The sequence below is a fragment of the Primulina huaijiensis genome, unplaced genomic scaffold (assembly GCF_012295235.1).
Source record: "Primulina huaijiensis isolate GDHJ02 unplaced genomic scaffold, ASM1229523v2 scaffold6295, whole genome shotgun sequence".
NCBI lineage: Eukaryota > Viridiplantae > Streptophyta > Magnoliopsida > Lamiales > Gesneriaceae > Primulina > Primulina huaijiensis.
The window spans coordinates 126036-150893 of record NW_027360909.1 but is presented as its reverse complement, the minus strand read 5'-3'; the positions used below and the strand labels follow the sequence as shown (position 1 = coordinate 150893).

The following is a 24858-nucleotide window of genomic DNA, read 5'->3' as shown; positions in this document are numbered from 1 at the left end:
AGGAATTATTATTATTTTTATCATCCAATAATAATTTTCATATTTTGTACTAATAGAAGTTGAATGTGCCAAAGATTTCTTGAACCGGAGAAAAAGTTCTGCCCAAGGCAGATAGATGGTTATCTATAAATAAAGGTAAAATCCAAGATACGAATACAGATTTATAGCGTGTATCTATCTCTCCTTGATTGTAGAAATTCTTTGAAAACTCCATCACACCGACACCAGAGAGAGGAAAGGGGCTGGTGGGGTCTTACTCAAGGCAACATAAATAAATAGCAAAAACAGTTCTTTGTCGGGAATCGGATCCGCCACGCGGAAAGGAAAAAAGGGTATCGTTTTTTGGATTGGGTTTTCATCTGAGATCTTATGTTTTTTTTCGAATTCATATATGGGTTTGTGTTATAATTTTTGTTCTATCTGAATTCCGTTGTTTTTTGGATATTAGCTAGTATTATGTGGGCAATGTGGATGTATTTTTGTCTGACTGTTGGTCTTGATCTGACCTTTGTCCTATGATTATGGTATGCTCATTTCGATGTGTTTGAACATGGTACTTTTTTGGTGATTTAATTGAGTTTAATAGGTTGCTATTTCTTTGTTAGAAAAATTCTACTATTTCTGCGTATATGGATGTGAGTACATGTCTAAATCTAGTTTATGTTTCAGATGTCGGGCACTTTGCTCTGCAAATTCAGCTTTTACATTTTTGTCTGAGATCTATGCTTCGCAATTATTATAATTTACACTGCTAAAATTTGTTGTCAATTGTAGGTGAGAAATAAAATCACGAGAAACAAACGATTGTGGGCTTGACAGGCAAGTGTTGCTTTGAACTCCAAACATTTCCTCGGTTGATTTAATGTAAACTGAAATTTTTTGTATAATTTTTTGCATTAGGTAGTTGATTCTTATCTAAGAACTTGTATTACTGGCTTGGATTTAAAGGAACGTCTCCTTGAAATCACCGTGTAACGGATTTCATGCCACCAGACAGTATTTTCCGAGTACTGTATAGGGTAGGAATCAATTGAGAGTTGTTGGTTTTTTTAATCCATCTTAAACTTGAAATACTTCTAGTAGCAACTTTGGCAAAGTGCAATGACCTATAACTGGAAGTCCATTGTATATCTATTTACTGGCCGAAAATTGGTATTTACTTGTGGAAAGATCCAGCCTGTAATACAGCTGGAAATTTGTTGCTTTTCGCGCTAAATTTGGTGCATGTATTTCAACATTATCTTATGATGTATATGGTTGCGTCATCTCACTTTGTATCCAATGGAAAGTTTGAGTAAATTGTGCGTGCATAATTGGATATTTATTGTTAACATTTGCCTAAATAGCTAAAATTCACGATACGTATGGGTGGTTGTGGTTTTGAGATAACTTTATTCGCCAGTGCAGAGGGGAGAGGCAAAAGAACACCTTGGTTCAACCACAGCTTTAAATTTTATGTGTATTCCTCTTCTTAACTCCTCCATGCACATATTGCATTCGTGTCAGTTTTAGCGTGAAACGGTTATGGAGAACCAACAACTTCGATGAGTTTGAGGCATATCATTAATTTACATTACAGATGTCAATGTAGAGTTGTATAGAGGTGCATGCTTCTTCCTTTCTCCTGCATAAATATGGGGTGGAAATTACTCAATTTGTAATTTGTTTCAGGCTGTAAAATTTTTAAAGAAAAAAATTTCACAATCTTAGGATGAAGGCACTAATCCTGGTTGGAGGTTTTGGCACTAGATTGAGGCCCTTGACATTGAGTGTGCCAAAGCCACTTGTTGATTTTGCTAACAAGCCCATGATTTTGCATCAGGTATAATATTTCATGTCTGGTCAGCTGTATTTTGAATTATATCTCTATTGTTCAATATTTGTGTTCCTGTTGCAGATAGAAGCCCTCAAAGCCATTGGAGTGACTGAAGTAGTACTGGCTATCAATTATCAGCCTGAGGTGAACTTCTTTGGGCTTTCTCTTCCCAGCACTGCAGATTACTAAGAACCTATTAAAAATAGATGTTCTAGTAAAAACTGAAAGTTTTTGCGCAGGTTATGCTGAATTTCTTGAAAGATTTTGAGGCGAAACTTGAGATTAAGATTACGTGCTCTCAAGAAACCGAGCCTCTTGGAACTGCAGGTCCCCTTGCGTTGGCTAGGGACAAATTGATAGATGATTCTGGTGCACCATTTTTTGTTCTGAACAGTGATGTCATCAGTGAATACCCGCTCAAAGAGATGATTGAATTCCACAAATCCCATGGAGGAGAGGCTTCCATAATGGTCACCAAGGTATGGAACCGCAACATGTTTTTATTTTTTCTAAAGGTTCTTGTTATGATCCAGGTCTAACTTCATATAGATGGTGACAACTAATCTCTTGATTTAGGTTGATGAGCCATCTAAATACGGTGTTGTTGTGATGGAAGAATCCACTGGACAAGTGGAAAGATTTGTTGAGAAGCCTAAGTTATTTGTGGGTAACAAGATCAATGCTGGAATTTACCTGCTGAGCCCTGCAGTTCTTGATCATATAGAATTACGCCCCACCTCTATCGAGAAAGAGGTGTTCCCAAAAATAGCAGCCCAGAAAAAGCTGTACGCCATGGTCCTGCCTGGGTTTTGGATGGACATAGGCCAGCCAAGAGACTACATCACCGGTCTAAGGCTTTACCTCGACTCCTTAAAGAAGAAATCTTCTCCTAAGTTGGCCGTGGGATCTCATATAATCGGTAATGTGCTAGTTGATGAAACTGCAAAAATTGGGGAGGGATGCTTGATAGGGCCTGATGTTGCAATTGGGCCTGGTTGTGTGGTCGAGACGGGTGTGAGGCTGTCTCGATGCACGGTAATGCGTGGTGTTCGTATCAAGAAACATGCTTGTATTTCTAGTAGTATCATTGGGTGGCACTCGACTGTCGGCCAGTGGGCTCGTGTGGAGAATATGACAATTCTTGGAGAAGACGTGCATGTCTGTGATGAAGTTTACAGCAATGGAGGGGTGGTTTTGCCTCACAAGGAGATCAAGTCGAACATCTTGAAGCCAGAGATTGTGATGTAAGCCAAGTGTATGATGATGTTTTGTTAAATTAATTTTAGCTTTCCTTCTGTGTAATGTTGAAGGTTATATAAGTACGGCCACTGGTTTGAAATGCATAACTAGTAACGCTTCACGCGTGTGAATAGAAATAAAGTATTGGTTGCTTTTTCTTTAATACACTTGTGTGATATTTGAAGTGAGACTAAGATTTGTTTATGTAAATATTTTCCAGATTGTTAGCAACCAACATTTCTCCCTGTTGTCAGAACAATTAAAAATTTGGAGTTGTACCATCTTTTCTATAATTGATATCAAAATTAAATTCACATGTTCGACTTTCACGAATTACAAATGATACAATTGTTAACAAAATTATGTGGAACATATATATCTGTGTGTGTGTGTGACATGTCCATTAAATATACATATATATACAGATAAAATGGATATGTGACATGTCCATTCTGTTTTTATCTGTAGTCACAGTGAGGCTCCATGTTGATTTCATTGCTCACTTTTGAGTGGAAAATCCCGCAAAAAAACACCTTAGATGATGTTGACCTTTATTAATTTCACATAACACCACATGCGTTGGTAATTGTTTTATTATTTTATGTCTACTTTGATTTGAATTACAATTTGTTTTTTCTCCAGTTAATTTGTAAATGTATAATGTTTCAAATCCTGACAAATAAATGGAATATATATGGATATAAAATGGTATTTCATGATTCGCCCCCATTAAAATTCATATATCTCTCGTTAATTAAACTACTACAATTTGTTTTTAATTCTAGAATTTGAATTGAATCCAAATCAAAACTATTTGTAAAGTCATTCACAAACTAGCCATACGATATTCTTTCTTCTATCTTAATTCAAACATCTAACAAATGAAAATACGCATGCAATCTCAAGACATGATTGTTCACGCGTGACTCCATAAAGTTTGATTTACACCAACTCAACAACACTAGTTCAAATTATGAGCTCTTTTTTCCCTTTCTGTTTGATTCAATTATATATGATCTTTCACTCACACCCATGTTATCATCTATGGCTGATATTGTAAAAATATATTCTTAAAAATAATTTATTAAACAGAATATTGAAGTGTATTTATTTTTACTAAGCCCTTTTCTTTAATATATAGGAAACCCCAACCTAATATGTACATTGTTTTTCCTGAAATTTGAAAAACGCCTATGGTAAATCTTATACATCCAGTCTAAAGTTGGAAAACAATGAATTCATCATATATGCATGAGGCAAAATTGAACCTACAATATAAAGTTCAGAGCCATTGTTGGGGAAATGATATTAAACTCTGTATAAGGACATCTGAAAAAATCTGATACATATATATACATGGCAAGTTATAAAAAATGGTGTCAACGACGAATAAGGTGTGTTTATATTGTTGCGACAAGCCAAAACATGACATACGTAGAAATGGCAAGAAGAAACCACGATGCAAAGGCGAAAGCTATGGATATCTGGAACATATCACAGGAGAGTTTGGTCTCTATTTGGCAGATGTTTGTGTCTCTTGTAAAGAGAACCATCACACCAGCGGAGGAGCACGCAGCTGCAAGAGATAGAGTTGCTGTTACCTGCACAGACGGATGAATATATCTTTAGCAGAGAAACCCGGTCCGAAAACTGAAATCAGTGCTAATACTGGTTTAGTTCCTAAAATGTGTCAGCAAAAGCTGCTCTTGTTTCGCTTATGTGACGCATGTACTGCACAACAATCCAAACACGACTCTTGCTGACATAACATTTGATATAGCCAATTGTATTTGACCAAAAACAGTTAATGAATTTAAAAAAATCGAGCGGTATTATCGATTTCTTTACTAACATACGCCAGCGGGATAAAAGAGAATCTTCGGTACTGAATAGCAAGTCGTTATTAACTCCAGGTGATCCATATGACGGGATTTATCAGTTTTTCACCATTGTTTTCAAAGGCGACACACACACACACACATCCCCACTATGGTTTAAAAAATCGAGTAATGCAATTTAACTGCAAACTTTCGGTGCACCCAATTTAAATATCATTGCTTAATCTGCTTTATGTTTGTTTAGAATACATTTTAATGTGTGTTTTAAAATAATTTAAAAATCCTTATGCTGTTAAGATATGTCAAGGTCATTAGATTAAAAAAATAAAATAAAATTGCAGCACGGGGCAACAGGTGCACTTGCATGGTCTCCCCCGGTGCTTGTATGTCTAGTGTCAACTGTCAAAATCAACACCAACAAAACCAACAGAGGAAGCTTCTGACGTTAGACTCTTAAACTAATAAACATTATGGCAATAATAGAATAAAAGAACAGGAAATCACCTCAAGTCGGGAACATTCAAGTAAGTGAGAATTATGCTTATTTTGATTAAAAACTCTACTCAACTTCATTAAACTACTTGTTTTCAAATAAGTTGAATAGTTTGGTTTTGAGCAAATATAATTTCTCACCTTAGGAGAGAGAAATACCATTCCTAAGTTGAATTCTCGTGGTTGATTTGGTGTTGGAATGTAAGGATGGAAGCATTCTAAAATGAAGCTAGTTAAGAGATATAAGTTACCCAATCACCGATGACAAACAGGCTGACTATGATGTGATTATGCAAGTCTTTGTTGAATCTCAAAGCATGCATGTCGAGGCACGCAAGTCCAAAGCTCCACAAAACCTGAAGCCCCATTGATGCAATTAAGTAGCTGTCAAAAGATGCTTATTGATTAGCAACTCTTTGACAATATATAACATAAACAATTCCTACACCTAACCGTCAAAAAATAGCCTAGTGGGGTGAGAAATGCACAGAAATATACAAGAATATGTGGTTTTTCAGCATGATAACCAAAAAAACACGTCAAATGCTGTCAAATTTGGAGACAAACATGTCAGATGCAGCCGAAGTCTTATAACATGAGCCACCGTTAAGCCCCTCTCGGCCCATTTTCCAGCAAACCTTCAGAACACCCCAAAATATGAAAACGGAACCAATGAACAAAAACGCTAGTCAAAGCTTATATTTTGTTGCTTAAACCTCGATTCGGACAACAACTTGGTTCTCATAGCTTGATGGATCCTACACATGTCGACAAATTATACACTTGATCGCAATTATTGTAAAACGGACATACATAAAATTTATGGATTAAATTTCTTCCCCTTTTCACACTACATCAAAATAAGTATATGTAACCCCCAGTCCTCCTCCTAAGAAATTCACCAAAAACAGAAAAATATCCAATAATTCTTCCTTTCCATATAGATAAAAAACCCTAACACAACAACACAAGAAAAATAAAATAGTTTTTTCCCCCAATTACCACAAGCAGCCCACAAATAGAACCATCACGATAAAAGCAAATAAAGGTAAGAAAAGGGAAAATTACCAAAAAGCAGTAGTGGTCGAGAAGCCAGAAGCGGAGGCCATAATTCCAATTGAAGCTGCAGCAAAAAAACACTGCCCGATTCTTAATATCAGCCCACTCTTTTTCCCTGGACTGCCAAACAGCTCCTTCATCTCCTCTCTCCTTTCCTTCTCTCCCACTCTCTCTTTCTCTGAATATATATGTGTGTGTATGTTCTTGGTAAAAATTGAATCTTTATGGTGGTGTGGGCTATTTTCCGAAGAAAGATGGAACAGTGGGATGCTCTTGCAATTTCACAACATTCCCATTAGATCGAATTACGTAAAGCAGAATCCCAGTACCCTTTTGCTGACTATTTTATATATACAAATTGGTGATTCTATGTCTATGTATGTATGTAATGTTGACGAAAGCGACAATCGGAGAGCAGATTCGATTTGGTTTGACGTTATGCCAGTCACCACATAATCTTTCCACATTTTATGGACAAAAAGTTATGCTAAATTGTGTACATTTCCGTATTAAAAAATAGTGTACATTTCGAAAAATTTTAGGAAATAATTGATTTAAGATAACTCCTACATATATACAAATGAGCATATAAAGAAAATTGGTACTTTTATTCTTTTGTTTTTTCAGTGCCAAGATTTAAAATTAAAAGACGAGATTTTGAATTCGAGAGTCGAAACTCAACTAAAGCAAATAATCACACAACTTTTTTTTTTAAAAAATGTATCCAAATACCTCTTGCTCTATATTAAGCAATATGTTTTAGCGTTAGTTTCTTTGTAAAATTCCTTAATTTTACAATTATAAATTTGAATGATTTTCATCATATTTCTTTTGAAAAATTAAATAATATTAATTAAAACTTTTTGTTTAAAATTATTAGCATTAAATAAATTAAAGAATGTTCAATGAAAGATATCAGAGGCTATTACAAGGTTTAGTTCAATATGTACTTAAAAAATAACGACCACAGATCACTATATTATTTAAAAAATAAAAAATACATAATCAATATATCATACGTAACTTAATCATTAAATATATATGAAGGAAGATTCCCATCCTTTGTAGGTTAAGTCTGACAACTTTTTAATTACAAAAACAACAATTATTTTTAATTTATTTCTTTTTTAGACTAATGTATACTTTATTTCTTTTTTAGACTAATTTATAATTTATTTCTTTTTTTTAGAATAATTTATGATTTATTTCATGTATATAATAATCTACATAAAAGATAAAAAAATCGATCCACTAATTAATTATTAATTATTTTTAAGGCAAAATGTCCAGCCACTAGTATTTAATCGATGCTCGCATGGATGATGCGATTCTATGCAAAGCACTAAAAGCGTGTGTATAAGTGAACGCTTTGTGGATCGTTAAGTACTTTGTTCAACCCAATCTTTTCTTCCTTGTCCCACCAACCGCCACTCTACCACTTCAATCCTCCATCCTTGAACTATATATCTACCAGTATGTGTAGATTTGTGTAGATTTATATACTCAATTGTAATTTCAGGGCGAAACTTGACGCTGAATTAGCAGAAATGTCGCATGGTAATATCCGTTCCGATTCTGAATCAATTCAGTGCTTGCGATTTTAGTTTTTAACAAATTTAGGAATAAAATTTGAATGCTCAGTAAATATCTGTAATCTGAAAATTTACCCGTTTAATAAGTACTGTAGTTACAAATTCTTGAATTTTTATTGCGATTCACAATTTTGATAATGTATTGGGTATTATTTTGCTGCTTTGGCTTTCGATGAAGATGGGAACGAACCAAAAGATGCTACAGTGTCTCCGTATGACGAGGCAATGGAGGCTCTGTCTTCCCTGATAACAAAACGCAGTCGTGCTGACAAAAGCAATATGGGAGATCGATTTGATTTATTGTTTGATTATGTTAAGGTAACTTGATTTCACTTGTAAATTGCCGAGTCGAGGTCTTGTTGGCTAGGTGAAACTTTTTGGATGTTCAAGTTCTGCTCATAATACGTGTGTTATTTGTTGATGAGATGTAGATGTTGGAACTAGAGGAACCAATAAAACAAATGAAGATAATTCATGTGGCAGGAACTAAAGGAAAGGTGACCAAATTAACAAATGAAACAACTGCTCTTATTATTGATTTTGTGGATTTTATGTTTTTGAGTGAGTATTGATTTGGTATTAATTATGGGTACTGGAATATTTAGGGATCGACTTGCACATTTACGGAATCAATCTTGCGCAGCTGTGGTTTCCATACTGGCCTTTTCACATCTCCTCACCTCATCGACGTCCGAGAAAGATTTCGGCTGGACGGGTAATTGATTACTGATGTTTGGATAGTAAATTTTATTACTCTTATCACATTAGACAGAGTCCAATTTACCATTTGTCTTCTCCTTCGAGGCAGTTCTGAGGAACAAAAAATGAAACTTTTGTAAATTGTTGACCTTTTCTATATTTCCTTTTTTAATTGGATATTTTAGCGTCGACGTTTCTGAAGAGAAGTTTCTAGCTTACTTCTGGTGGTGTTGGGATCGTCTAAAGGTATGCAAAACTACTGTTTCTATAATTGTCATAACAGCACACCCTTCTCAATCTCCATTGTCTGCCAAGCCTAAAAAATTATGTCTTGGCATTATATTGATTGTTCTTGCAGTAAATATGAGGGGAAAATCTGGTACGACTTGCTGCATACGCTGATACATGAAAAGATGGGTTTTTTTTAACATAAAGCATCTATGTGAACATAATGCTTCCATGTGTCATTTATACATATAATTTGTCTGCGTGGTTGAGGTACTTATGCTGCTGAGTAAAATATAAAGTTTAAAACCATATTTTCTATAATTACAAGTTAGATTTTATGTGGGATGCCACACCTTATCATTTTTAAGTAATGCATCAACTTTTTCATGCAAACGCTATAAAGAGGATACAACTTTTCTTAGTAGTTTAGCTTCATCCATAAAAGTTAATGTCTTGACGGTTTGTCGATAATTAAACTACTTGCATTCTTGAATAAATTATTTTCAGATGTTTTCCACTCTATTTAATTTGATATTTGTGTATGTGAAGGATGACAATCTATATTTCTGTTTATTCATCTTTAATGGATACATTGCCAATGGTGGGAATGCTTGTGCTTCATTAACCCTTCTCCTTAAGGTTGTTGCTATTTCCATGCAGGAAAGGACCTCTGAGGAGGTACCGATGCCAACATATTTTCGTTTCCTTGCCTTACTCGCCTTTAAGATATTTGCAGCTGAACAGGTAAATTTGTGTGTCACTGAAGCATGATATTCCTTAGTGCGACACTTTTCTCTTCATTTTGTTGTTTTTTTATTTTCCAGGTGGATGTTGCCATTTTGGAAGTTGGCTTAGGAGGAAAATTTGATGCAACAAATTTGGTATGCATCAGAACATAAATCTGGGAAAGACTTCCTTGTCATTTCTTCATGCACAATATGCACGTCTGTGCCGTTTCTTTTTATGTTAAATTTAAGTGCTTTTAATGATTGGTATTCCTTTCAGGCTGAAAACCCAATTGTTTGTGGTATAGCTTCTCTGGGTTACGACCACATGGAAATTCTTGGTTAGTGCTTTTCTCTCAATGATGCTTAGGTAACTGCCTATTCTTGATATTGACTTTGGTCTTGTACTAGTCCAGTAACTACTTGCTGTTGATGGAAACCTTAACAATCCTGGTTGATCTTTCTTAAATATTATCTAATATTGGAATTGTCAATATGGCAAACAATTAGGCTTTTTAAGTGGGCGGGAGTGAGATATTTTGAAAAGTGTCTGCACTCATGCTGGGAAGGGGGAGTGGCGAATCAAGGGGCATCCACTTAATACATGCTGAAGATTGAAGTAAAGAACTTTGGACGTAAAGTTTCTTTGAATGTACTTTCTATGGTTTTTGTTTCGTCAGTCCATGCCATCAATCTCTTCTGCTCTATTGGTTTCAAGTGTGAGGGATTCAGCGTTAACACCCGACTTGAGACCATCTCTATTTTTTGGAACCAGCATGGAGAATCATGTGTTTCATACGAGAAAGTGAAAAAATTGTATGCATTTCTTGGACTGGCATTTGATTTTGTAGCAACGCATTGAACTTGTGCAGAGCCCAATATAAAGCATCCAAGCTTTAAATCTTTAATAAATTCATGAGAGTTGCAAATAGTATTTATAATCACAGATTGGTTGTAATAGTTAAATAAGAAACTGATTTAACTTTTCCTTCTCATTTTTTTATTATGGTTTGTTGACCTGCTTCACTTCACTTTCAGCGATAACAGGACAATAGTTTGTTGGAAAGAAGTATTCTTGTTTTTTTCACACAGTTGTTATACATCGCTGGCAGGAAATACTCTTGGACAAATTGCTGGGGAAAAGGCTGGGATTTTTAAGGTATCATGAAAATCACACTTTCATTATCATGATCATGTATGGTGAGTTTTTCTTACACCGGACTCCTCAGGTTTCTTTTTCTTTAGTGTGGTTCTTTCCATTTTTCATTTTATGTCTTTTCCTCACTCTCTTCATTTTATTTTAGAGAGATGTTCCAGCCTTTACTGTACCCCAACCTGAAGAAGCCATGAGTGTTCTTAAAGAGAAGGCTTCCCTGCTTGAAGTGAGTTGAATCTTTTTGTCTACCAACTTTGATTTAACCCTAAATTTTGAGTATGTTAAGCTTGGGGTTTACCCCGAATAAGCTAGCAATTTTTCTTCTTTTTTCCCGAAAATATCAATGTTTCATTTTGGCTTAAGAGATGTGATATAAAACTCAGTGATATGAAATTAAATGAACTAATATTGGGGAACCTCGCTTATATGAAGAATTTCTTCGAAGCAAAATGATAAGGGGACCAAGAAAAATTATCGTCGTGTGGATCTGATAGAGTTCTTTTTTACTTCCTCTTAGTTTATTTGAAATGTTTAACCGTGCAAAAATGGACAAAAACTTTGAAATTTTGCTGGTTAGGCCATGTGCTCAAAGATATGTTATCCATATCTCATCTTTTTATATTTTTTGGTGTATCCGGGGATAATGTGTTGTAAGGATATGGTGAGACCAAATAACCATAGGCAGGGTGAAGCTGACTCTTGCTGTCACTAATAGGTACATCTTCAAATAGCAGCACCATTGGACCCTATACTTTTGAGTGGGATGCAACTAGGCCTTGAGGGTGAGCACCAACTAGTCAATGCTGGCCTTGCAATTGCCCTATGTTCAACCTGGCTTCAGCGGACCGGTCATGTGGGAATCAATTACCTCAACCAAACTGTAAGCTCTATCATGCGGATGGTTGTGTAATTACCCACATTTTGTGTTTACTAATTATTTTCATTTTATTTTTTTATGGAAATAGACCTCTCTTCCAGATGAATTTATTAAAGGTCTAGCAACTGCATCTTTGCAAGGACGAGCACAAATTGTTCCTGATCAGTTCATTGAGAGTGATAACCTAGAGGATCTTGTGTTCTACTTAGATGGTGCTCATAGTCCTGAAAGCATGGAAGTGTGTGCAAAATGGTTTTGTCTTGCTAGCAAAGAAGATGCCAATTCTCAATCTAAGACTGAAAACAATGACTCAACCGCTTCCCCTGATTCAAGACTTTTGAATACTTATGGAACATCGAGAAGAAACTATACTCAGGTATCTGATCTGCTATCAGAAAATTTAAATATTTGGATATCGGCTATAAATGTTCCAATTTTTATTAAATTACTAAAATATCATAAGAATGTAAACAGGTGGTTTCAAGAGTATTGTTGTATGCTAATTAATAGCTTTCCTTGAGTCTACCTTCCTAGAAAACCCTACTTTTGCTCCATCGGACAAGGCTTGAGTCTATGATAGAGAGGTTCAAGAAACGATTACCTAAGAGGCAATTAACGTTGGTCACAAGAAAAAACATGGAAATTTTGTTGCCATGAGTATTTCTTTATTATTTTTTTTATAAGAAAAAAAATAATGCGTAGAAAGTCTAATAAGTTATTTCTTTCATCGCTCCCAACATGTCACTATTGATGCTAATGGTACACTAATGTAACTCGTTGTTCAAACAACTATTCAGAGTTCCTAGAGCTCATTGTAAGGCTTGTTGGAAAACCCATTGCCAAACTTGATTAATCGGCCTTTGCTGTTCAAACTGAATGGTTTCATTTTTGTAATGTTTTAATTGTTCCAAAGTGTTATAAGTTGGATTAATCAAATTCAATTTTTCTCGCTCTATCTTAGAATATCCGTTCACTCTAAACTCATCGGCTTCCATTTCCACCACTCGTAGTTCTTCTGAATCTTAGTCCCCGGCTTTTTCCCGCTGTTCAATGGCTCCCTCACGTAGTTCTTCTGAATTTCAAATAGTATTCAGGATCCTCTGTTTTCGATTATCTAATAAATCACTTAGTGAAAGTAAATTATAATTTCGTTCATTTGAAAACTTTCATAATCCCTTCCCAAACCAAAAATGAATCTTCCGATTCATTTGGCTCTCACGCTCAATTACTTGGTAAATTCTCATAGTTTATTTTATTACTTGGTAAATTTTCATAGTTTATTTTATGAATGTAATGAGTTTATCCTCTCTTCTTTATTCATAGTCCAAAAAAATACGAATCTAATGCAAAACTAAAATAGTTGGAGGACTCTTCTGACAAAATAAAAAATATATAATTGTCAGCAAAGTTGTTAATTTTTTTCTGCAGTTCAAATCTAAAAGATTTTTCTTACTTATACATTAAGGCATAGGTCGTCAATTCAGCATTAGATAAAAGGGGGAAAATGTATATTTTTAGAACAAGCGGTTCAAATTATTTTAACAAGATGAATGTCTTATATCGATAAAATATTCATTTGAAAACAATCTCTATATTAACATAGTGTAGAAAGAGTACAGTGCTGTGTCTAGACTTCAAACGATTTGCTTTAACCATCATAACAAGTTCACATTATTGGTGGTTAGAGAATCAATGTGGATTTGCCAACTAATCTTACATATCATTTCTTATTTTCTTCAGAAGTAATTATGAGAGATCATGCACCTTTCTTTCATAGCTATGACGGAAAAAAGGTACAGCTGGTTGGATCCAGCCTATTCTTGAAATAAACAAATTACACACTCCCTTTCCAAAAAAGATCAAAACACCAATCACTACACTTAGATTTATTAGATTTGTTACTAAAATATCGGTATTAAATTCGAAACTCCCGGCAGATGGCCAGTGAACCTAAAAAACGAAAGAATCGATTACATTTTTCATATAGCAGCAGTCCCTTGACCAACTCTAGGTCCAATAGAAGCAAGCCCTATGGCTAATCCAGCAGCTATAATGAAAGCAACAGAAAATCAGTGGTAAAATGATAATACAATCAACCAATGAATTATGACTTAATTATTCGATCGATATGATTAATCTAGTTGAAGTAACTAAGAGCTTGGAATTTCAGTAATAATATTATTAAATTATCAGAACTATTTCGATATATCCATTTTCGTTTCTATCCACAGAGTCTTCGTGAATCCATAGAATTCTCGTTTTTGGATTTCTTGGTTCCAAACTGCTATTTCACAATTCTTTCAGCTTTTCTTGATTGCGACTGTAAATAACTAAAAAAAACTCCTCTCTAAATGGATGTTTTCAGTACTCTGATCAACAAGGGATTGATGTAGGCTTATAAGTAGAACTTCTGCATCTTGCTGCAGGAAATATTGTTTTTATATTTGCGAGTTCAGATCTTGTGGGAATGCCTCTATTATCTTTATTGGTTTAGCTTGAGCCATTGGCAAAATGAAATTTTGAAATTTATCCCACTAATGGTCCTTGAAGAATTTCTTGTGCTTTCCAGTGTAGTCTTTACTGTTATAAACAAGACTTTACAGCCTGAGAATTAGTCAGAAATTCAACAATTAAAATTGCACATACTTGAGTTAAAAAATAATAATAATTGCATGTACTTGTTTACCCGGTTGGATTTCTATGTCTAGGAAGTCCTAAAGTTGGAATTTCATCGACTACGAATATAAGTCCTTTTAAAATAGGGCTGGTGACTGTGATTCGTATATATATGTTACATAACGAGTTTTATATTAGCGGATACTGATGAATTTGATTGCTGGCAAATGTGCAGATTTTGCTGTTCAACTGTATGGCAGTTAGAGACCCCCAGTTGCTTCTTCCACGCTTGATGGATGCATGTTCTAGGAATGGTAAATACCATGTGTGAAAAGTTCGATATTTTTATGTGCTTGAAAGATGGCATGACAGTTAACAAGATGCTGAGAATTATTTGACCACATATCTTATTTGATTTATATATATTGTTTATTCTTGACATGTTTATACACATTCTCTTTTAGGGGTTCACTTTAAGAGGGCTCTATTTGTTCCAAACACATCAGTGTATAACAAGGTGGGTACAGTTGCCTCACCTCGGACTAATGCTCAAGTAGATTTGTCATGGCAGCTCACTCTTCAAAAATTATGGGAGAGCTTAAGTCTTGAAGAAAAAGGTAATGTTGCCTCATTCTTTTGGGAAATCTGAGAACAACACTTCAATCTTCATTCATATTAAAACTGTCCTTTCCCTGAACAATCTGTTCTTGAAACTTTTGATTTGTCCAATTCTAAATTCAGTAGGTGAAATTCTCCTGAATTGGTTTCAACCATCTATCTATTGGTGCCTTCAGCATTATTTGTCATGGTTGTGTAGCTGTTTCAAATATGAATCACCCTGTGTTTGGGAGGGAAGCTTAGCTGGAATTTGTTGCTGTGTTTGTGTGCTGAGATATTATTTTTGACTTGAAAGGCTATCATTACAGTCAATCTGAGAAGGAGATGTCTTCCGTATTGGCCAAGTAGAGGAAATGACACAAGTAACTAGTGAGACAGGCCCAATTTAAAAGAGTGACATTTTGAGGTTTGAGATAAAATAAGAATTAACTCATCCAAGACATTAAGAGCGTTCCGTGTTTATACGTGCTATAGAAACAACTTCCTCATATTATATCAACATTCCATCTTATCTTGATGCTGTACTTTTTGTAGTTTATAGATCATGACAATCTCTTATAAATAAGAAGAGAAGTGATGGTATTTGCCAAGAGTAGAGGCTGAGAAGCGGCTTGAAATATTGTTACCATAGTATAGATTTGGGATATTGTTCCTTAGTGAACTCCTTTCCCAAAATGTCAAAGTCTGCATTGGATAAAGTCTCTCAAAACTCCCTCACAGCCCATAGAGAAAAAAGTACTTGGGAAGAATCCACTAAAAATGTGAGGGTGCGAAGCATGACATTTTGTTCGGACGTCTCATCGAAGAGAAGAGCTGGCTTAGATGTCACCAAATTGGCAAATTGGGTTATAATAATTTGTGAAAGATATCATATTCCTACCATTTCTCATTTTGAAATATTGGGTGTCGTTCTAGTTTATTTTTTTTTCTTTTTTCTTAGATAAATTTTATTACGTGTAATGTGGGTTTTACTTGCACCATAGGACCACGTAAAAGAGAATTGGTGTCAAATAATCCATATTCGATGAGTTTAGTGACTTTCTGTAGAAAAAAAGATCGTAACTCAAAAAAATCCAAGTTAAAAAACCAAACTTTGACAAATTACGTGACTAAAATACAAAATAGATCAACTTAGATGACTAAAATCCCAATTTTCATGTACAGATTTTATCAAACTTCTAAGGTTTTCAACCTATTTAAGATAAAACTGGTGCAGGATGCATTGCTTAATTTTTTGAGGGTAATACATACATTTGTAAACTAAATGGTATACTATTGTTTCCTCCAAATTTCAATCGGGACCATTAGCAATCCCCAAAACCCAGGGGACCTAAGGAGTTTTGTTTATCAAATCCTTGGAAATTTTGTTTAGTAATCTTATCTAAACTATAACATTGTATTATGTTACAGAAAATGATGTTGAGAGTGACTGTTTACTGATTTTTTTGGATATCTTTATTGGTATATATACTACTAAAAGCTCAGTTCCAAATTTTCTTACTCAAGTGTAGTTTACCAATAACTTTTTCTTGGTTGGGAACTCGGAATATTCTGGAGCTCTTGTTTGATTTACTTGTCCTAATTCCTTTTTTGCAAGTCAAATTCTGCAAATTTTAATCATTTTTATATACAGGAAGAGATGCTAAAACTGCAGACTTGACTTATGAAGCTGGCACTACTGATACTATTGAGAAAGGTGGCAATAGTTGTGAAAACAGCACGGTATTTTCTTCACTTCCAATAGCTATTAATTGGATTAGAGAAAGCGTCAGAAAAAATCAATCAGTTCGCTTTCAGGTAAAGTAAATTATTCCTTGCAAAGGCTTTTAAGTTTCACTTGGATTGATGGATTTGATTGGTGAATTTCAAATTATACTCATTTTGAGTCTATTTGAAATCCACTACAATTACTATTAAAATTGAATAATTTGAAATGAAATGTATTTGAATTTCACTTCAATTTTGTCAATTCAAACAAGTCGATAATTTGAAATTCATAAATTAAATACAACCTTAAATAATACATAGAATTGTGAGTCGTTATTCAACCAATAGTCCTAAATTAGATTTTAGGCTGATATATAGAAATTCTCCTCCCTGTTATAATTTCTCTCTCACTTTGGTGCGTCCAACTGAAGGACAATGAACATACTCGATTTATCTTAAACGTCCTGTTATGTGTTATACGCTATATTCAATCACTTATCACCTAACATTTTCCTTGACATGGTAACTTATGACATTACATTTTGGACTTAATTTTAATTTAAAGAAGGTTTGTTCACCATGTCGTACATTATCAAATTATTTATTTTTCTGTTACTGTTTTTCCAGGTCTTAGTGACAGGTTCTTTACATCTAGTCGGTGATGTATTGAGACTAATCAAGAAGTAACATGGTACAATGGCTGGACTTGAGTTTCTCTGCATTCGATCTTCTGTGATGGCACACGATGTCGGTGTACGTCGAATGAATAGCATAAACCTTGTATCGACGACTGGCCCGTCTACTGAAACTTATTGTGCTTATATCAAACAATTAAGTTGAGAGTCAAAGATGACGTATGTGGTGGTGGTGGTTGTATTGTCATATTGGCACCAATCAATTATTTAATTGTATCTCTGATTTTTTTTTCCCCCAAATTACGATGTGTTTTATTTTTCTTACTATGGCTATTGGCTAGAATATGACGTCCCGTATGTTCAACTTGATAAATTTATAAAATATAATTTTGAACAGTTTAGTTGATTTACCTTGATATTTTATAATATTAAATATCATTAATAAGATTTAAAAGTTTGGAGTTGTAAAAAAATTCAAAAATAGATTAAACTAATTAAAAAAATTAAAAAACAAGTATATATATTCATGTTTTTCTTCTTAAAAAAACATTTATGCCTCGGTTTGCATGATAATATATATGTACTAATAAACAAAATGAAGCATCCAATACACCCGACGTAACGGTAGTCGCTGATTCCCTACAGGATTGAAACCTATCTAATTACAAAGCCATCCATTGCAACAAAACTCAACACTACTCGCCCTTGCTTTCAACGAAAAAATCAACAAACGTGTGAAAAGAGAGGTTAAAATGGAACCTTGATGACAGGATCAACACAGACATTCACAGTAACCGATAAAGCATCTGTGTTTCCTTTCGAAGTGATTGGAGTTCTTTCATTATCTCTGCCTGATTTTGCAAGATCGAGTTCATGGCCCTTGATGTCTCCATCTACACATTAGATTCAAATATTAGGGGAAGTGACATGCATGAAAATAAAAAGAATGCCAGGCAAGTACCTCCTGCATATGGAATTGCCGTAGTATTTCTACATGAAGATTTCGCGTGTCTTCATGAATAGATTTCTGAAACGATGTGAATGTTTCTTCAAGCATGCGTTGAAAGAGCTGAAGAGTAAAAGAGGCTCCTGGCTGCATGTCAGATTGCAAAGGAGTTCTCTGCAACTGTGACATCCCATCCTGCAAAAATTTTGCAAAAACCGGATAAGAACTAAATATTAAACTTGGGTTTTTGAAATGATGCAGGTGTTTAGAACATCAGCAGTATGAGTATGCATGCGAGCAACAGCAAACTATAAACTTTAACCATAAAACAGACCCATAATATTCTTATTAGGCTAGAGAATCATGGTAAAAGCATAGGTGATAAATAGTAACAAATGAATGAGCGAAATCAAAAAAAAAAAAGATAAAATGCATTGTTTGATTGTTTCATACTTTTGAAGTTGCAAGAACATCAGTCCCTGAGGCAGATGGCATCTCAGACCTCGACAACAGGCTGCTGAGAAGTTCTTCCCTAGTTTCTGCTCCAGTTTTCTTCGTTTTTGGCGAAGCCACTGAAAAGGAAGATGCATCACTGAAAGATGGTGAAGCACCTATTCTCTCGGCATAACTGGAGAATCTTTTAGGAAGAGACAAAGCGGGACCAAGAGTGTCAAGGTTAGGGTGCACTGTATTGCTTTTTGTACCTAAAGGAGAGAGAACAGCTTCAGAAGATCCAGAAGGATCTTGACTGGAGGTCTCTCTGACACGTAAATTGGCCAGGCTCAAGCCTGATGTTAAGCTGTTTGTACTGTGATTTGTGAGAAGAGTATCTTGTGATCCAGACGTTAATCCTGGTGTTGAGCTACTGGAAGTCAGTATTGAAAAGCGAGAAGGCAAGTTGATAGATTGACGATGGTGAATAAATTTGTCTGCTAATCTCTCGCCGCCCCAAGCTTCAGGTGGAGTAATGGAAGAAGTGTCATCAGCAAGAGTAGATGTCGGGGTCGATGTCACCTGTGAGAAAGTAGAACAGACGTCATCCTGCAAGAGCTCAAATTGTATGAAAACACGTCATTGAAGAAGACAAGATGTTCGAAAAAGAGAGCAAGTGTAATGGAGCATGATCAAAGTATCTGCCTATATTATGAAATGATTAACAGAGGAAAAAAAGGACCAAACCAAATCTTTAGCATTAGTACTACAGTCAGTTGTACAAGAAAATCATGATAAATAGAATAAGTGCATTATTGCATTTTCCCACGAAATATATTAAGAAATGGTTGGCTAGGTCCTGTCAGCAAAGGTGGTGATAAACCAACGCCACTATGAGGGGACTGATCGCCAATAAACAACTCTGGATTTACATATAAAAGATAGCACTGGATCTTTTTGTCCTCCAGTCTCTCTGTACAGGTGGAAACGCTTTATTCCTCAAGAGCGTATGAAGTTTATAAAAGTGCTCAATCCGGTCTCTTACTGTTTTATATGTAGAATTGGAAATATTCTTATTTCCAAATCAACATGGCAGCGTATTGAAAGGGTCAGGAACCAAGAAAAGAACACTTCGCAATGTATCTGGTGATCCTGACCACTTAAATTCTCAGATCTACTCGTTTTCTATAATTGTTCAGTTTTTCTATGTTATGTATGCTCATTTAATCTCAAAATTGTTCAGAAGACAAAATCCTGCAGTTTCAGTAAACATCTCAAGCAAAAATTTAATTCTTCAAACGCCCAATCATGACTTTTCAGACCTAGGACTTTGTGGCAATTACAAATTACCTGGACCACAACCACATTTACAGGCCATATATAGGTATCAAAAGAATAGAATCACCGAGACTGGCCAATACCTGTTTGGATGCCAAGTTAGATTTCCAATCAAAAATTCGATGGTTATCATTGGCCCCTTCCTCCGAAAAACCATACCTCCTAGAAGGAAATAGAAAAGACGTTTTTTTATCCAAATCTTTCTTTGTACCATCGTGCTTGTCCCACAATTTATCAAGTGAAGGTGTAACTGGTTGAATTTCCACTAGAGGAGAAAACACGTCCATATCATCTTTGAAATTATAATTTCGAGGTGCATGCAATCTAGCCAAAGATCCAACTGTGACAACGCTGCTTCGAAGAGGTGTTTCCTCCGAAGAAGATAAGCTAGGCGCATTTGATGTGGACATGGAATGGAATGATGATGCCCTAGAAGGAAGTGGGTCAGGCATAAGGATTGAGTCCCCAACATCACCGGCCAGAAGAACAGTTTCATTTGTACAAGTGCTTTCATTGACGCTAACAGATTTTGACCTCTGCCAGCATAGATTCGTAACAGCCTGACAAAGACCAAATCACTTTAATGAAGTTGGTTGCAGATTATGAAAACGATAAGCATTGACATTTCAAGTTTTCGACAATTCAAACCATCATATACAAGCCTAAGTTCAACACTAAATGAGATCGGCTAAGGATATTAGGAGTGAAGACTCGTGATAATAGATATTTTCTGGAGTCAACAACTGAAGCACTAAAATTGATAATTATCAGGCCTCATAGTGGAACCGTGCACCGATCTACCCCCATAAAAACCGCAATTGACTAGCAGAAATCAATTGGGATCACTCAACAAGTGATGAAGCAAGAGGATGGACAGCAACAACATGATGACTGTGATTGTCAATGCATACATAAAGGTACTAAACATATCTGCAAATAAGAAAAAGTTCAAACATGTTTTATAAAATGAGAAATACCTCAGAACTCCCATATGCACGAAGAACAGTTATTGGCTGTGGCTTTCCACGGACATCATAGAATACAACCTGACCAGTGCTTGTACCGGCCGCCAAGGTTAAGCCATCGTCTGTGAATGCCAGGGAAGAAAAAGGTGCTTCGTAAGGGATGCAAGAAGCTGGCTTCTTGGAACCGGAGTCAAAAGTGTACAATTTCATATCTAGACCAACACTGGCAATTATCTGTCAAATTCACGAAGTCAAATCAAAACAAGAAAAAAAATTATGCATATAATTACCGCAAAGAGTTTCAATGCAATGGATAAGATGGCATAAGCTAACACGCAAAAAAGATTGTGCAGGTTGATTAAAAAGACCTTGTCATTGGATGGTGAAAAACTAACTCCCGAAGTTGGTGCAGAATGTTGCCTCAACCAAGAAAGCTGTAAAGAGAAAAACAATTTTCTGGAAATCATAGAAAATTAATTGGACAAAAATAAACCAAAAAACATCTTATGATGTAAAGTCCATTCAATGAGCACTTAAAATGTAAATTCAAGAATTAATAACAGAGTCCAACTAAAAAATGATTTCCAAGTTCTTATGTAACAAAAAAAGAGTAAATGTATAGAATAGATATTTACAAGAAAGCAAACATCTTAGTATCGTTATAGATGTTTCGTAGTCAAAATATAACAAATTACTGACCAGATGGATAAGAAAATTAAGGACCAACAAACGGATTAAAAATTATCATGTGAACAAAAAATCATATGTTCAAATCACAGAAAGATCATGCTAATCCTGAGCAAATCTATGTCACAAGAAAGGCGACTAGAAAAGGTTTTTTTTCCCTCTATCGGCAGATGGCAGAGCAAGAAAGATAAATTGAGGGGGTAGAAAGCATCAGGAACTGTTAGTCATTCAAATAACATGGTAACAAGAGGAAGAAGAGCCCAAACCGAGTGGATGCACTTTTATTAATGTAATTGTAAAGGTGTAAGTGTCCTCGTGATAATGCAACATGGCTCTACCACTTGAGAGAAATTATAGAAGGTTCAATACGAAAATAGATGGCACAAAAAGCAGGCTCCCCGCCTCCCCGTCAATACTTCTGTAAGAGATAATAACCTTTAAACTGGAAAATGAAGGCTAAAGGATAAATTCAGTGGAAGGACAAAAATTGTTTGGCAGTTCTGAAATACAAAATACCCAAAGAGTCCCAGGGCACAAACCAATTAAAGAAGTCATTACAAGATATAATGAGCTGCTAGTAATTTAAAACAAACACACAAGAGATGAAGCATTAACAAAATTGAAAGATTATTCTGCTCTTAGAACAAAAAATACAAATCTCTGCTGACATAAACAATTGTTCATATGAAGAGTGTTGTAAACCAGGTCTTACTGTGTACTGTAATGTGCACGTTGCACTGTTTTCTCTTGATCTAATGCCAGTATAATAAAATCCAACTCAATTTAACATTAAAACAGTAAAACCCCCTCCACTTTCATCGACAAATTAAATCAGTAACGTCAATTCCTTAAATATTCATGATTTATTTTCCAATATGTCCTTGAGAACTAACATGAGACCTATCATAAAATGAACCAATGACTGTTGATTTGGTAACACGTGATGCTGAAAGTAGACAACGGACACGTCGATAATAAAAAGCCAGAAACTTACTTAATAAACGATATTTTGAAGACAAGAATTTGTTTGGTCTATATTGTAAGAAGTTATCATATTCTAACGATAAATAGGCAATCGACGGAGATTAGCTTGAGCAGTTCATACAGCAGACCAGTATAAAAGTATAATTTCCTTGCCAAAACAGAATATATGAATCATTTTATTATCTCATCTAGACGAAATTCATTGCTGTGATTCAAACCTTTGGGGTGCGGCCAGTTGTGTCCCACAGGTGGATGGAACCATCATCACCAGCTGTGACCAAAAGGTGCCTGCTCGTCCTAGAATAATCAAGCGAGCCCAAAACCTGATCTTGCAATTTTGAGAAAAAAATTTAAAGAGAAAATATTAGATACATGCATACATCAGAAGAGCATACATTTAGAAGCACTATTGCTTTAACAGAAGATCTTAGAAAAAAAAATTCAACCTGTCCATTTGGGTCCCTGAGTTCGGCAGCTTTTGTGCTAGAAGCGAGGTTATGAAGTATGAGATCTCCATTACGACTAACGGAAGCTATATGTTCATCTTTGCAGTTGTACATCACCCCTGTTATAGTGTCACAATGGCCTTTCAGCCGTCTGACACATTTGTTGTTCTGTAAATCCCATATTCTAACAACTTGACCAGTTCCACCAGAGCAAAGATAGCGAGATCCTTTGTTGCTAAAGCTGATAGTTGAAATGGACTCTGATGGCTGTTTAAACAGAAGAGGAAAAGAATAGAGAAAATTAAGTGGATGTCTGAAGAGAAAACTGCTTATATATATTTTAGTAAATCAACTCAAGTCAAACTCACATGTTGCGACTTCCAAGTCATTAAATGATCATATCAAATTCCTTTTAAGTTTATCTTAGGATGACATACACCACCCAGTTAAGCAATGCTAACACTTAATATCTTTAATCTCCTGGTACCTTGACAACCCAACCCCAGACAGACCCAACCGAAATTCATTTGATTATGGTTTCATACCTAATAGGCCTCCAACAGATAATGGATCCCTGAACTTACTGTAAAAGTATCAATACAAAAATTAACGAGGTAACTTATTCTACAGCAGCTTCCATCATATTGGTGTCAATAGAAAGAACATAACTGATGCCGTAAAACCCCAAGAACACATTAAAATTTACATTTCACTTCCACAAAGCATCCCTCAGCTCCAGTTTTTGCAATTAATTTTACGAAAGAAAATGATAACCTTCATAAATAAAAAAATGTACCTCGACAGTTTCACCAACAGTCCACAAGCTTTGTCCATTTTTCCTCCACAGTGATATTTTACTATCCTCTCCTGCAGTCGCCAAAACCAAATCTACCAGCCAAAAACAACAAACAGGGAAAACGAATCATAAATCAGAAAATTTAAAATTCAAAAAACATTCACAGTAACTGGGGGGGAAAACATTTGTTCACGGGATTAAAAAAATAAAAAGAAAAAGAAAAAGTGTACTGACTGTTGTGATTCCACTTAACCGAATTCACGCGGAAGGTCGGAGAAGGAGAATGGGTGAGAAGGCAAGGGTTTTGAGGCTCCACCGAGATGTCGAATAGTTTAACGGTGTCGCCACCGCTCGCCGCCAGTAGCAACTTCACGGATCCCGACGAATTCATGTATTGCTTAATTTTTAGGAAATTGAAGAAGAAATGGTGATTTATGCTAGCTTTTTCTGTGTGTGATATGAATTTGTGAGAGATTCAAAATCCAAGAGCGCCTTTTAAATATTTATTATTATTATTTGGTTTTTTTTTTTCTTCAAAATTCTTGGTTTTTTTCCTGGAAAAAACTTTATTCGTTTTATATTTTATGAATGCAAAGAACTAATTTTGATTATTTTAATTTTAAAATGAATATATTCTCAAAAATTGGTAATTAGATTTTTGTTAAAATAATATTTTTTTACATTCTTAAAATATATTAAAGATTGCACGTATTTAATAGAACTATTTAAATCTGTCTTTTTAATTTATATGTCTTTTTCTTAATAAATTGCATCTAAAAGGCACCCTAACAAAAAATGATTTGGTAATGGTTCAGATTTAGAATAAAGCTTTTCTTTGAACTAGAGCACACGATTAATATATATCACAACTATAGTACTTATGTTATATATATAAATAATTTTGATATGTTACACATTCATCGTGCACAGTTATGTGAGTGCTGATAACGTGACACATTCACCTATT

The 24858-nt window shown here is 35.0% G+C and overlaps 4 protein-coding genes across 9 annotated transcripts; 2 read left to right on the top strand and 2 right to left on the bottom strand.

Annotated features, from left to right (window-relative positions):
• The first annotated feature begins 20 nt into the window (after positions 1-20).
• Positions 21-3218, top strand: LOC140970512 (mannose-1-phosphate guanylyltransferase 1). 5 transcript variants are annotated; one of them, XM_073432285.1, is made up of 6 exons: positions 50-332; positions 775-819; positions 1672-1822; positions 1898-1960; positions 2056-2295; positions 2393-3218. In XM_073432285.1, exons 3-6 carry the CDS (start codon positions 1712-1714, stop codon positions 3062-3064), a joined length of 1086 nt encoding a protein of 361 aa, XP_073288386.1. In that variant the 5' UTR covers positions 50-332; positions 775-819; positions 1672-1711; the 3' UTR covers positions 3065-3218. The 5 variants fall into 5 exon arrangements, with proteins under 5 accessions (XP_073288387.1, XP_073288386.1, XP_073288385.1 ...); XM_073432286.1 differs by lacking the exon at positions 775-819 and having other exon boundaries at positions 21-135; XM_073432284.1 differs by lacking the exon at positions 775-819.
• A 1085-nt stretch (positions 3219-4303) lies between these two features.
• On the bottom strand, positions 4304-6797 carry LOC140970479 (CASP-like protein 5B1). The gene is made up of 3 exons (XM_073432238.1): positions 6454-6797; positions 5637-5769; positions 4304-4656 (listed from the first exon to the last, which is right to left on the bottom strand). Exons 1-3 carry the CDS (start codon positions 6582-6584, stop codon positions 4456-4458), a joined length of 465 nt encoding a protein of 154 aa, XP_073288339.1. The 5' UTR covers positions 6585-6797; the 3' UTR covers positions 4304-4455.
• Positions 6798-7788: 991 nt separating this feature from the next.
• LOC140970505 (folylpolyglutamate synthase) lies at positions 7789-17622 on the top strand. Its single transcript, XM_073432274.1, has 16 exons — positions 7789-8001; positions 8215-8354; positions 8468-8533; positions 8642-8751; positions 8921-8981; positions 9624-9707; positions 9788-9844; positions 9969-10029; positions 10801-10847; positions 10993-11070; positions 11560-11724; positions 11810-12097; positions 14573-14651; positions 14802-14954; positions 16589-16752; positions 17290-17622. The coding sequence occupies exons 1-16, from the start codon at positions 7992-7994 to the stop codon at positions 17347-17349; spliced, it is 1623 nt and encodes a 540-aa protein (XP_073288375.1). The 5' UTR covers positions 7789-7991; the 3' UTR covers positions 17350-17622.
• A 236-nt stretch (positions 17623-17858) lies between these two features.
• On the bottom strand, positions 17859-24365 carry LOC140970517 (protein NEDD1). Of its 2 annotated transcripts, none has more exons than XM_073432292.1 (10): positions 24126-24365; positions 23892-23983; positions 23096-23362; positions 22868-22972; positions 21347-21412; positions 20991-21212; positions 20097-20573; positions 18697-19284; positions 18259-18438; positions 17859-18190 (listed from the first exon to the last, which is right to left on the bottom strand). In XM_073432292.1, the coding sequence occupies exons 1-10, from the start codon at positions 24280-24282 to the stop codon at positions 18083-18085; spliced, it is 2262 nt and encodes a 753-aa protein (XP_073288393.1). In that variant the 5' UTR covers positions 24283-24365; the 3' UTR covers positions 17859-18082. The 2 variants fall into 2 exon arrangements, with proteins under 2 accessions (XP_073288393.1, XP_073288394.1); XM_073432293.1 differs by having other exon boundaries at positions 18697-19257.
• Positions 24366-24858: the final 493 nt, after the last annotated feature.

Bases quoted from the DNA above. Each gene is read 5' to 3' on its own strand.
- LOC140970512 (XM_073432286.1), top strand. From the start codon at position 1,712: ATGAAGGCACTAATCCTGGTTGGAGGTTTTGGCACTAGATTGAGGCCC. The intron at 1,823-1,897 runs GTATAATATTTC...TTCCTGTTGCAG, and splicing joins AGCCCATGATTTTGCATCAG to ATAGAAGCCCTCAAAGCCAT. The intron at 1,961-2,055 runs GTGAACTTCTTT...GTTTTTGCGCAG, and splicing joins CTATCAATTATCAGCCTGAG to GTTATGCTGAATTTCTTGAA.
- LOC140970505 (XM_073432274.1), top strand. The intron at 8,982-9,623 runs GTATGCAAAACT...ATTTCCATGCAG, and splicing joins GGTGTTGGGATCGTCTAAAG to GAAAGGACCTCTGAGGAGGT. The intron at 10,030-10,800 runs GTTAGTGCTTTT...CATCGCTGGCAG, and splicing joins CGACCACATGGAAATTCTTG to GAAATACTCTTGGACAAATT.
- LOC140970517 (XM_073432292.1), bottom strand. From the start codon at position 24,282: ATGAATTCGTCGGGATCCGTGAAGTTGCTACTGGCGGCGAGCGGTGGC. The intron at 22,973-23,095 runs GTTGAATTTTTT...TTGCAAGATCAG, and splicing joins TCAGGGACCCAAATGGACAG to GTTTTGGGCTCGCTTGATTA. The intron at 21,213-21,346 runs GTCTTTTTAATC...TGAATTTGACAG, and splicing joins TTTCACCATCCAATGACAAG to ATAATTGCCAGTGTTGGTCT.
- LOC140970479 (XM_073432238.1), bottom strand. From the start codon at position 6,584: ATGAAGGAGCTGTTTGGCAGTCCAGGGAAAAAGAGTGGGCTGATATTA. The intron at 5,770-6,453 runs GTAATTTTCCCT...ATCTTTTGACAG, and splicing joins TCGACCACTACTGCTTTTTG to CTACTTAATTGCATCAATGG. The intron at 4,657-5,636 runs GTAACTTATATC...CCGTCTGTGCAG, and splicing joins TGTTTGTCATCGGTGATTGG to GTAACAGCAACTCTATCTCT.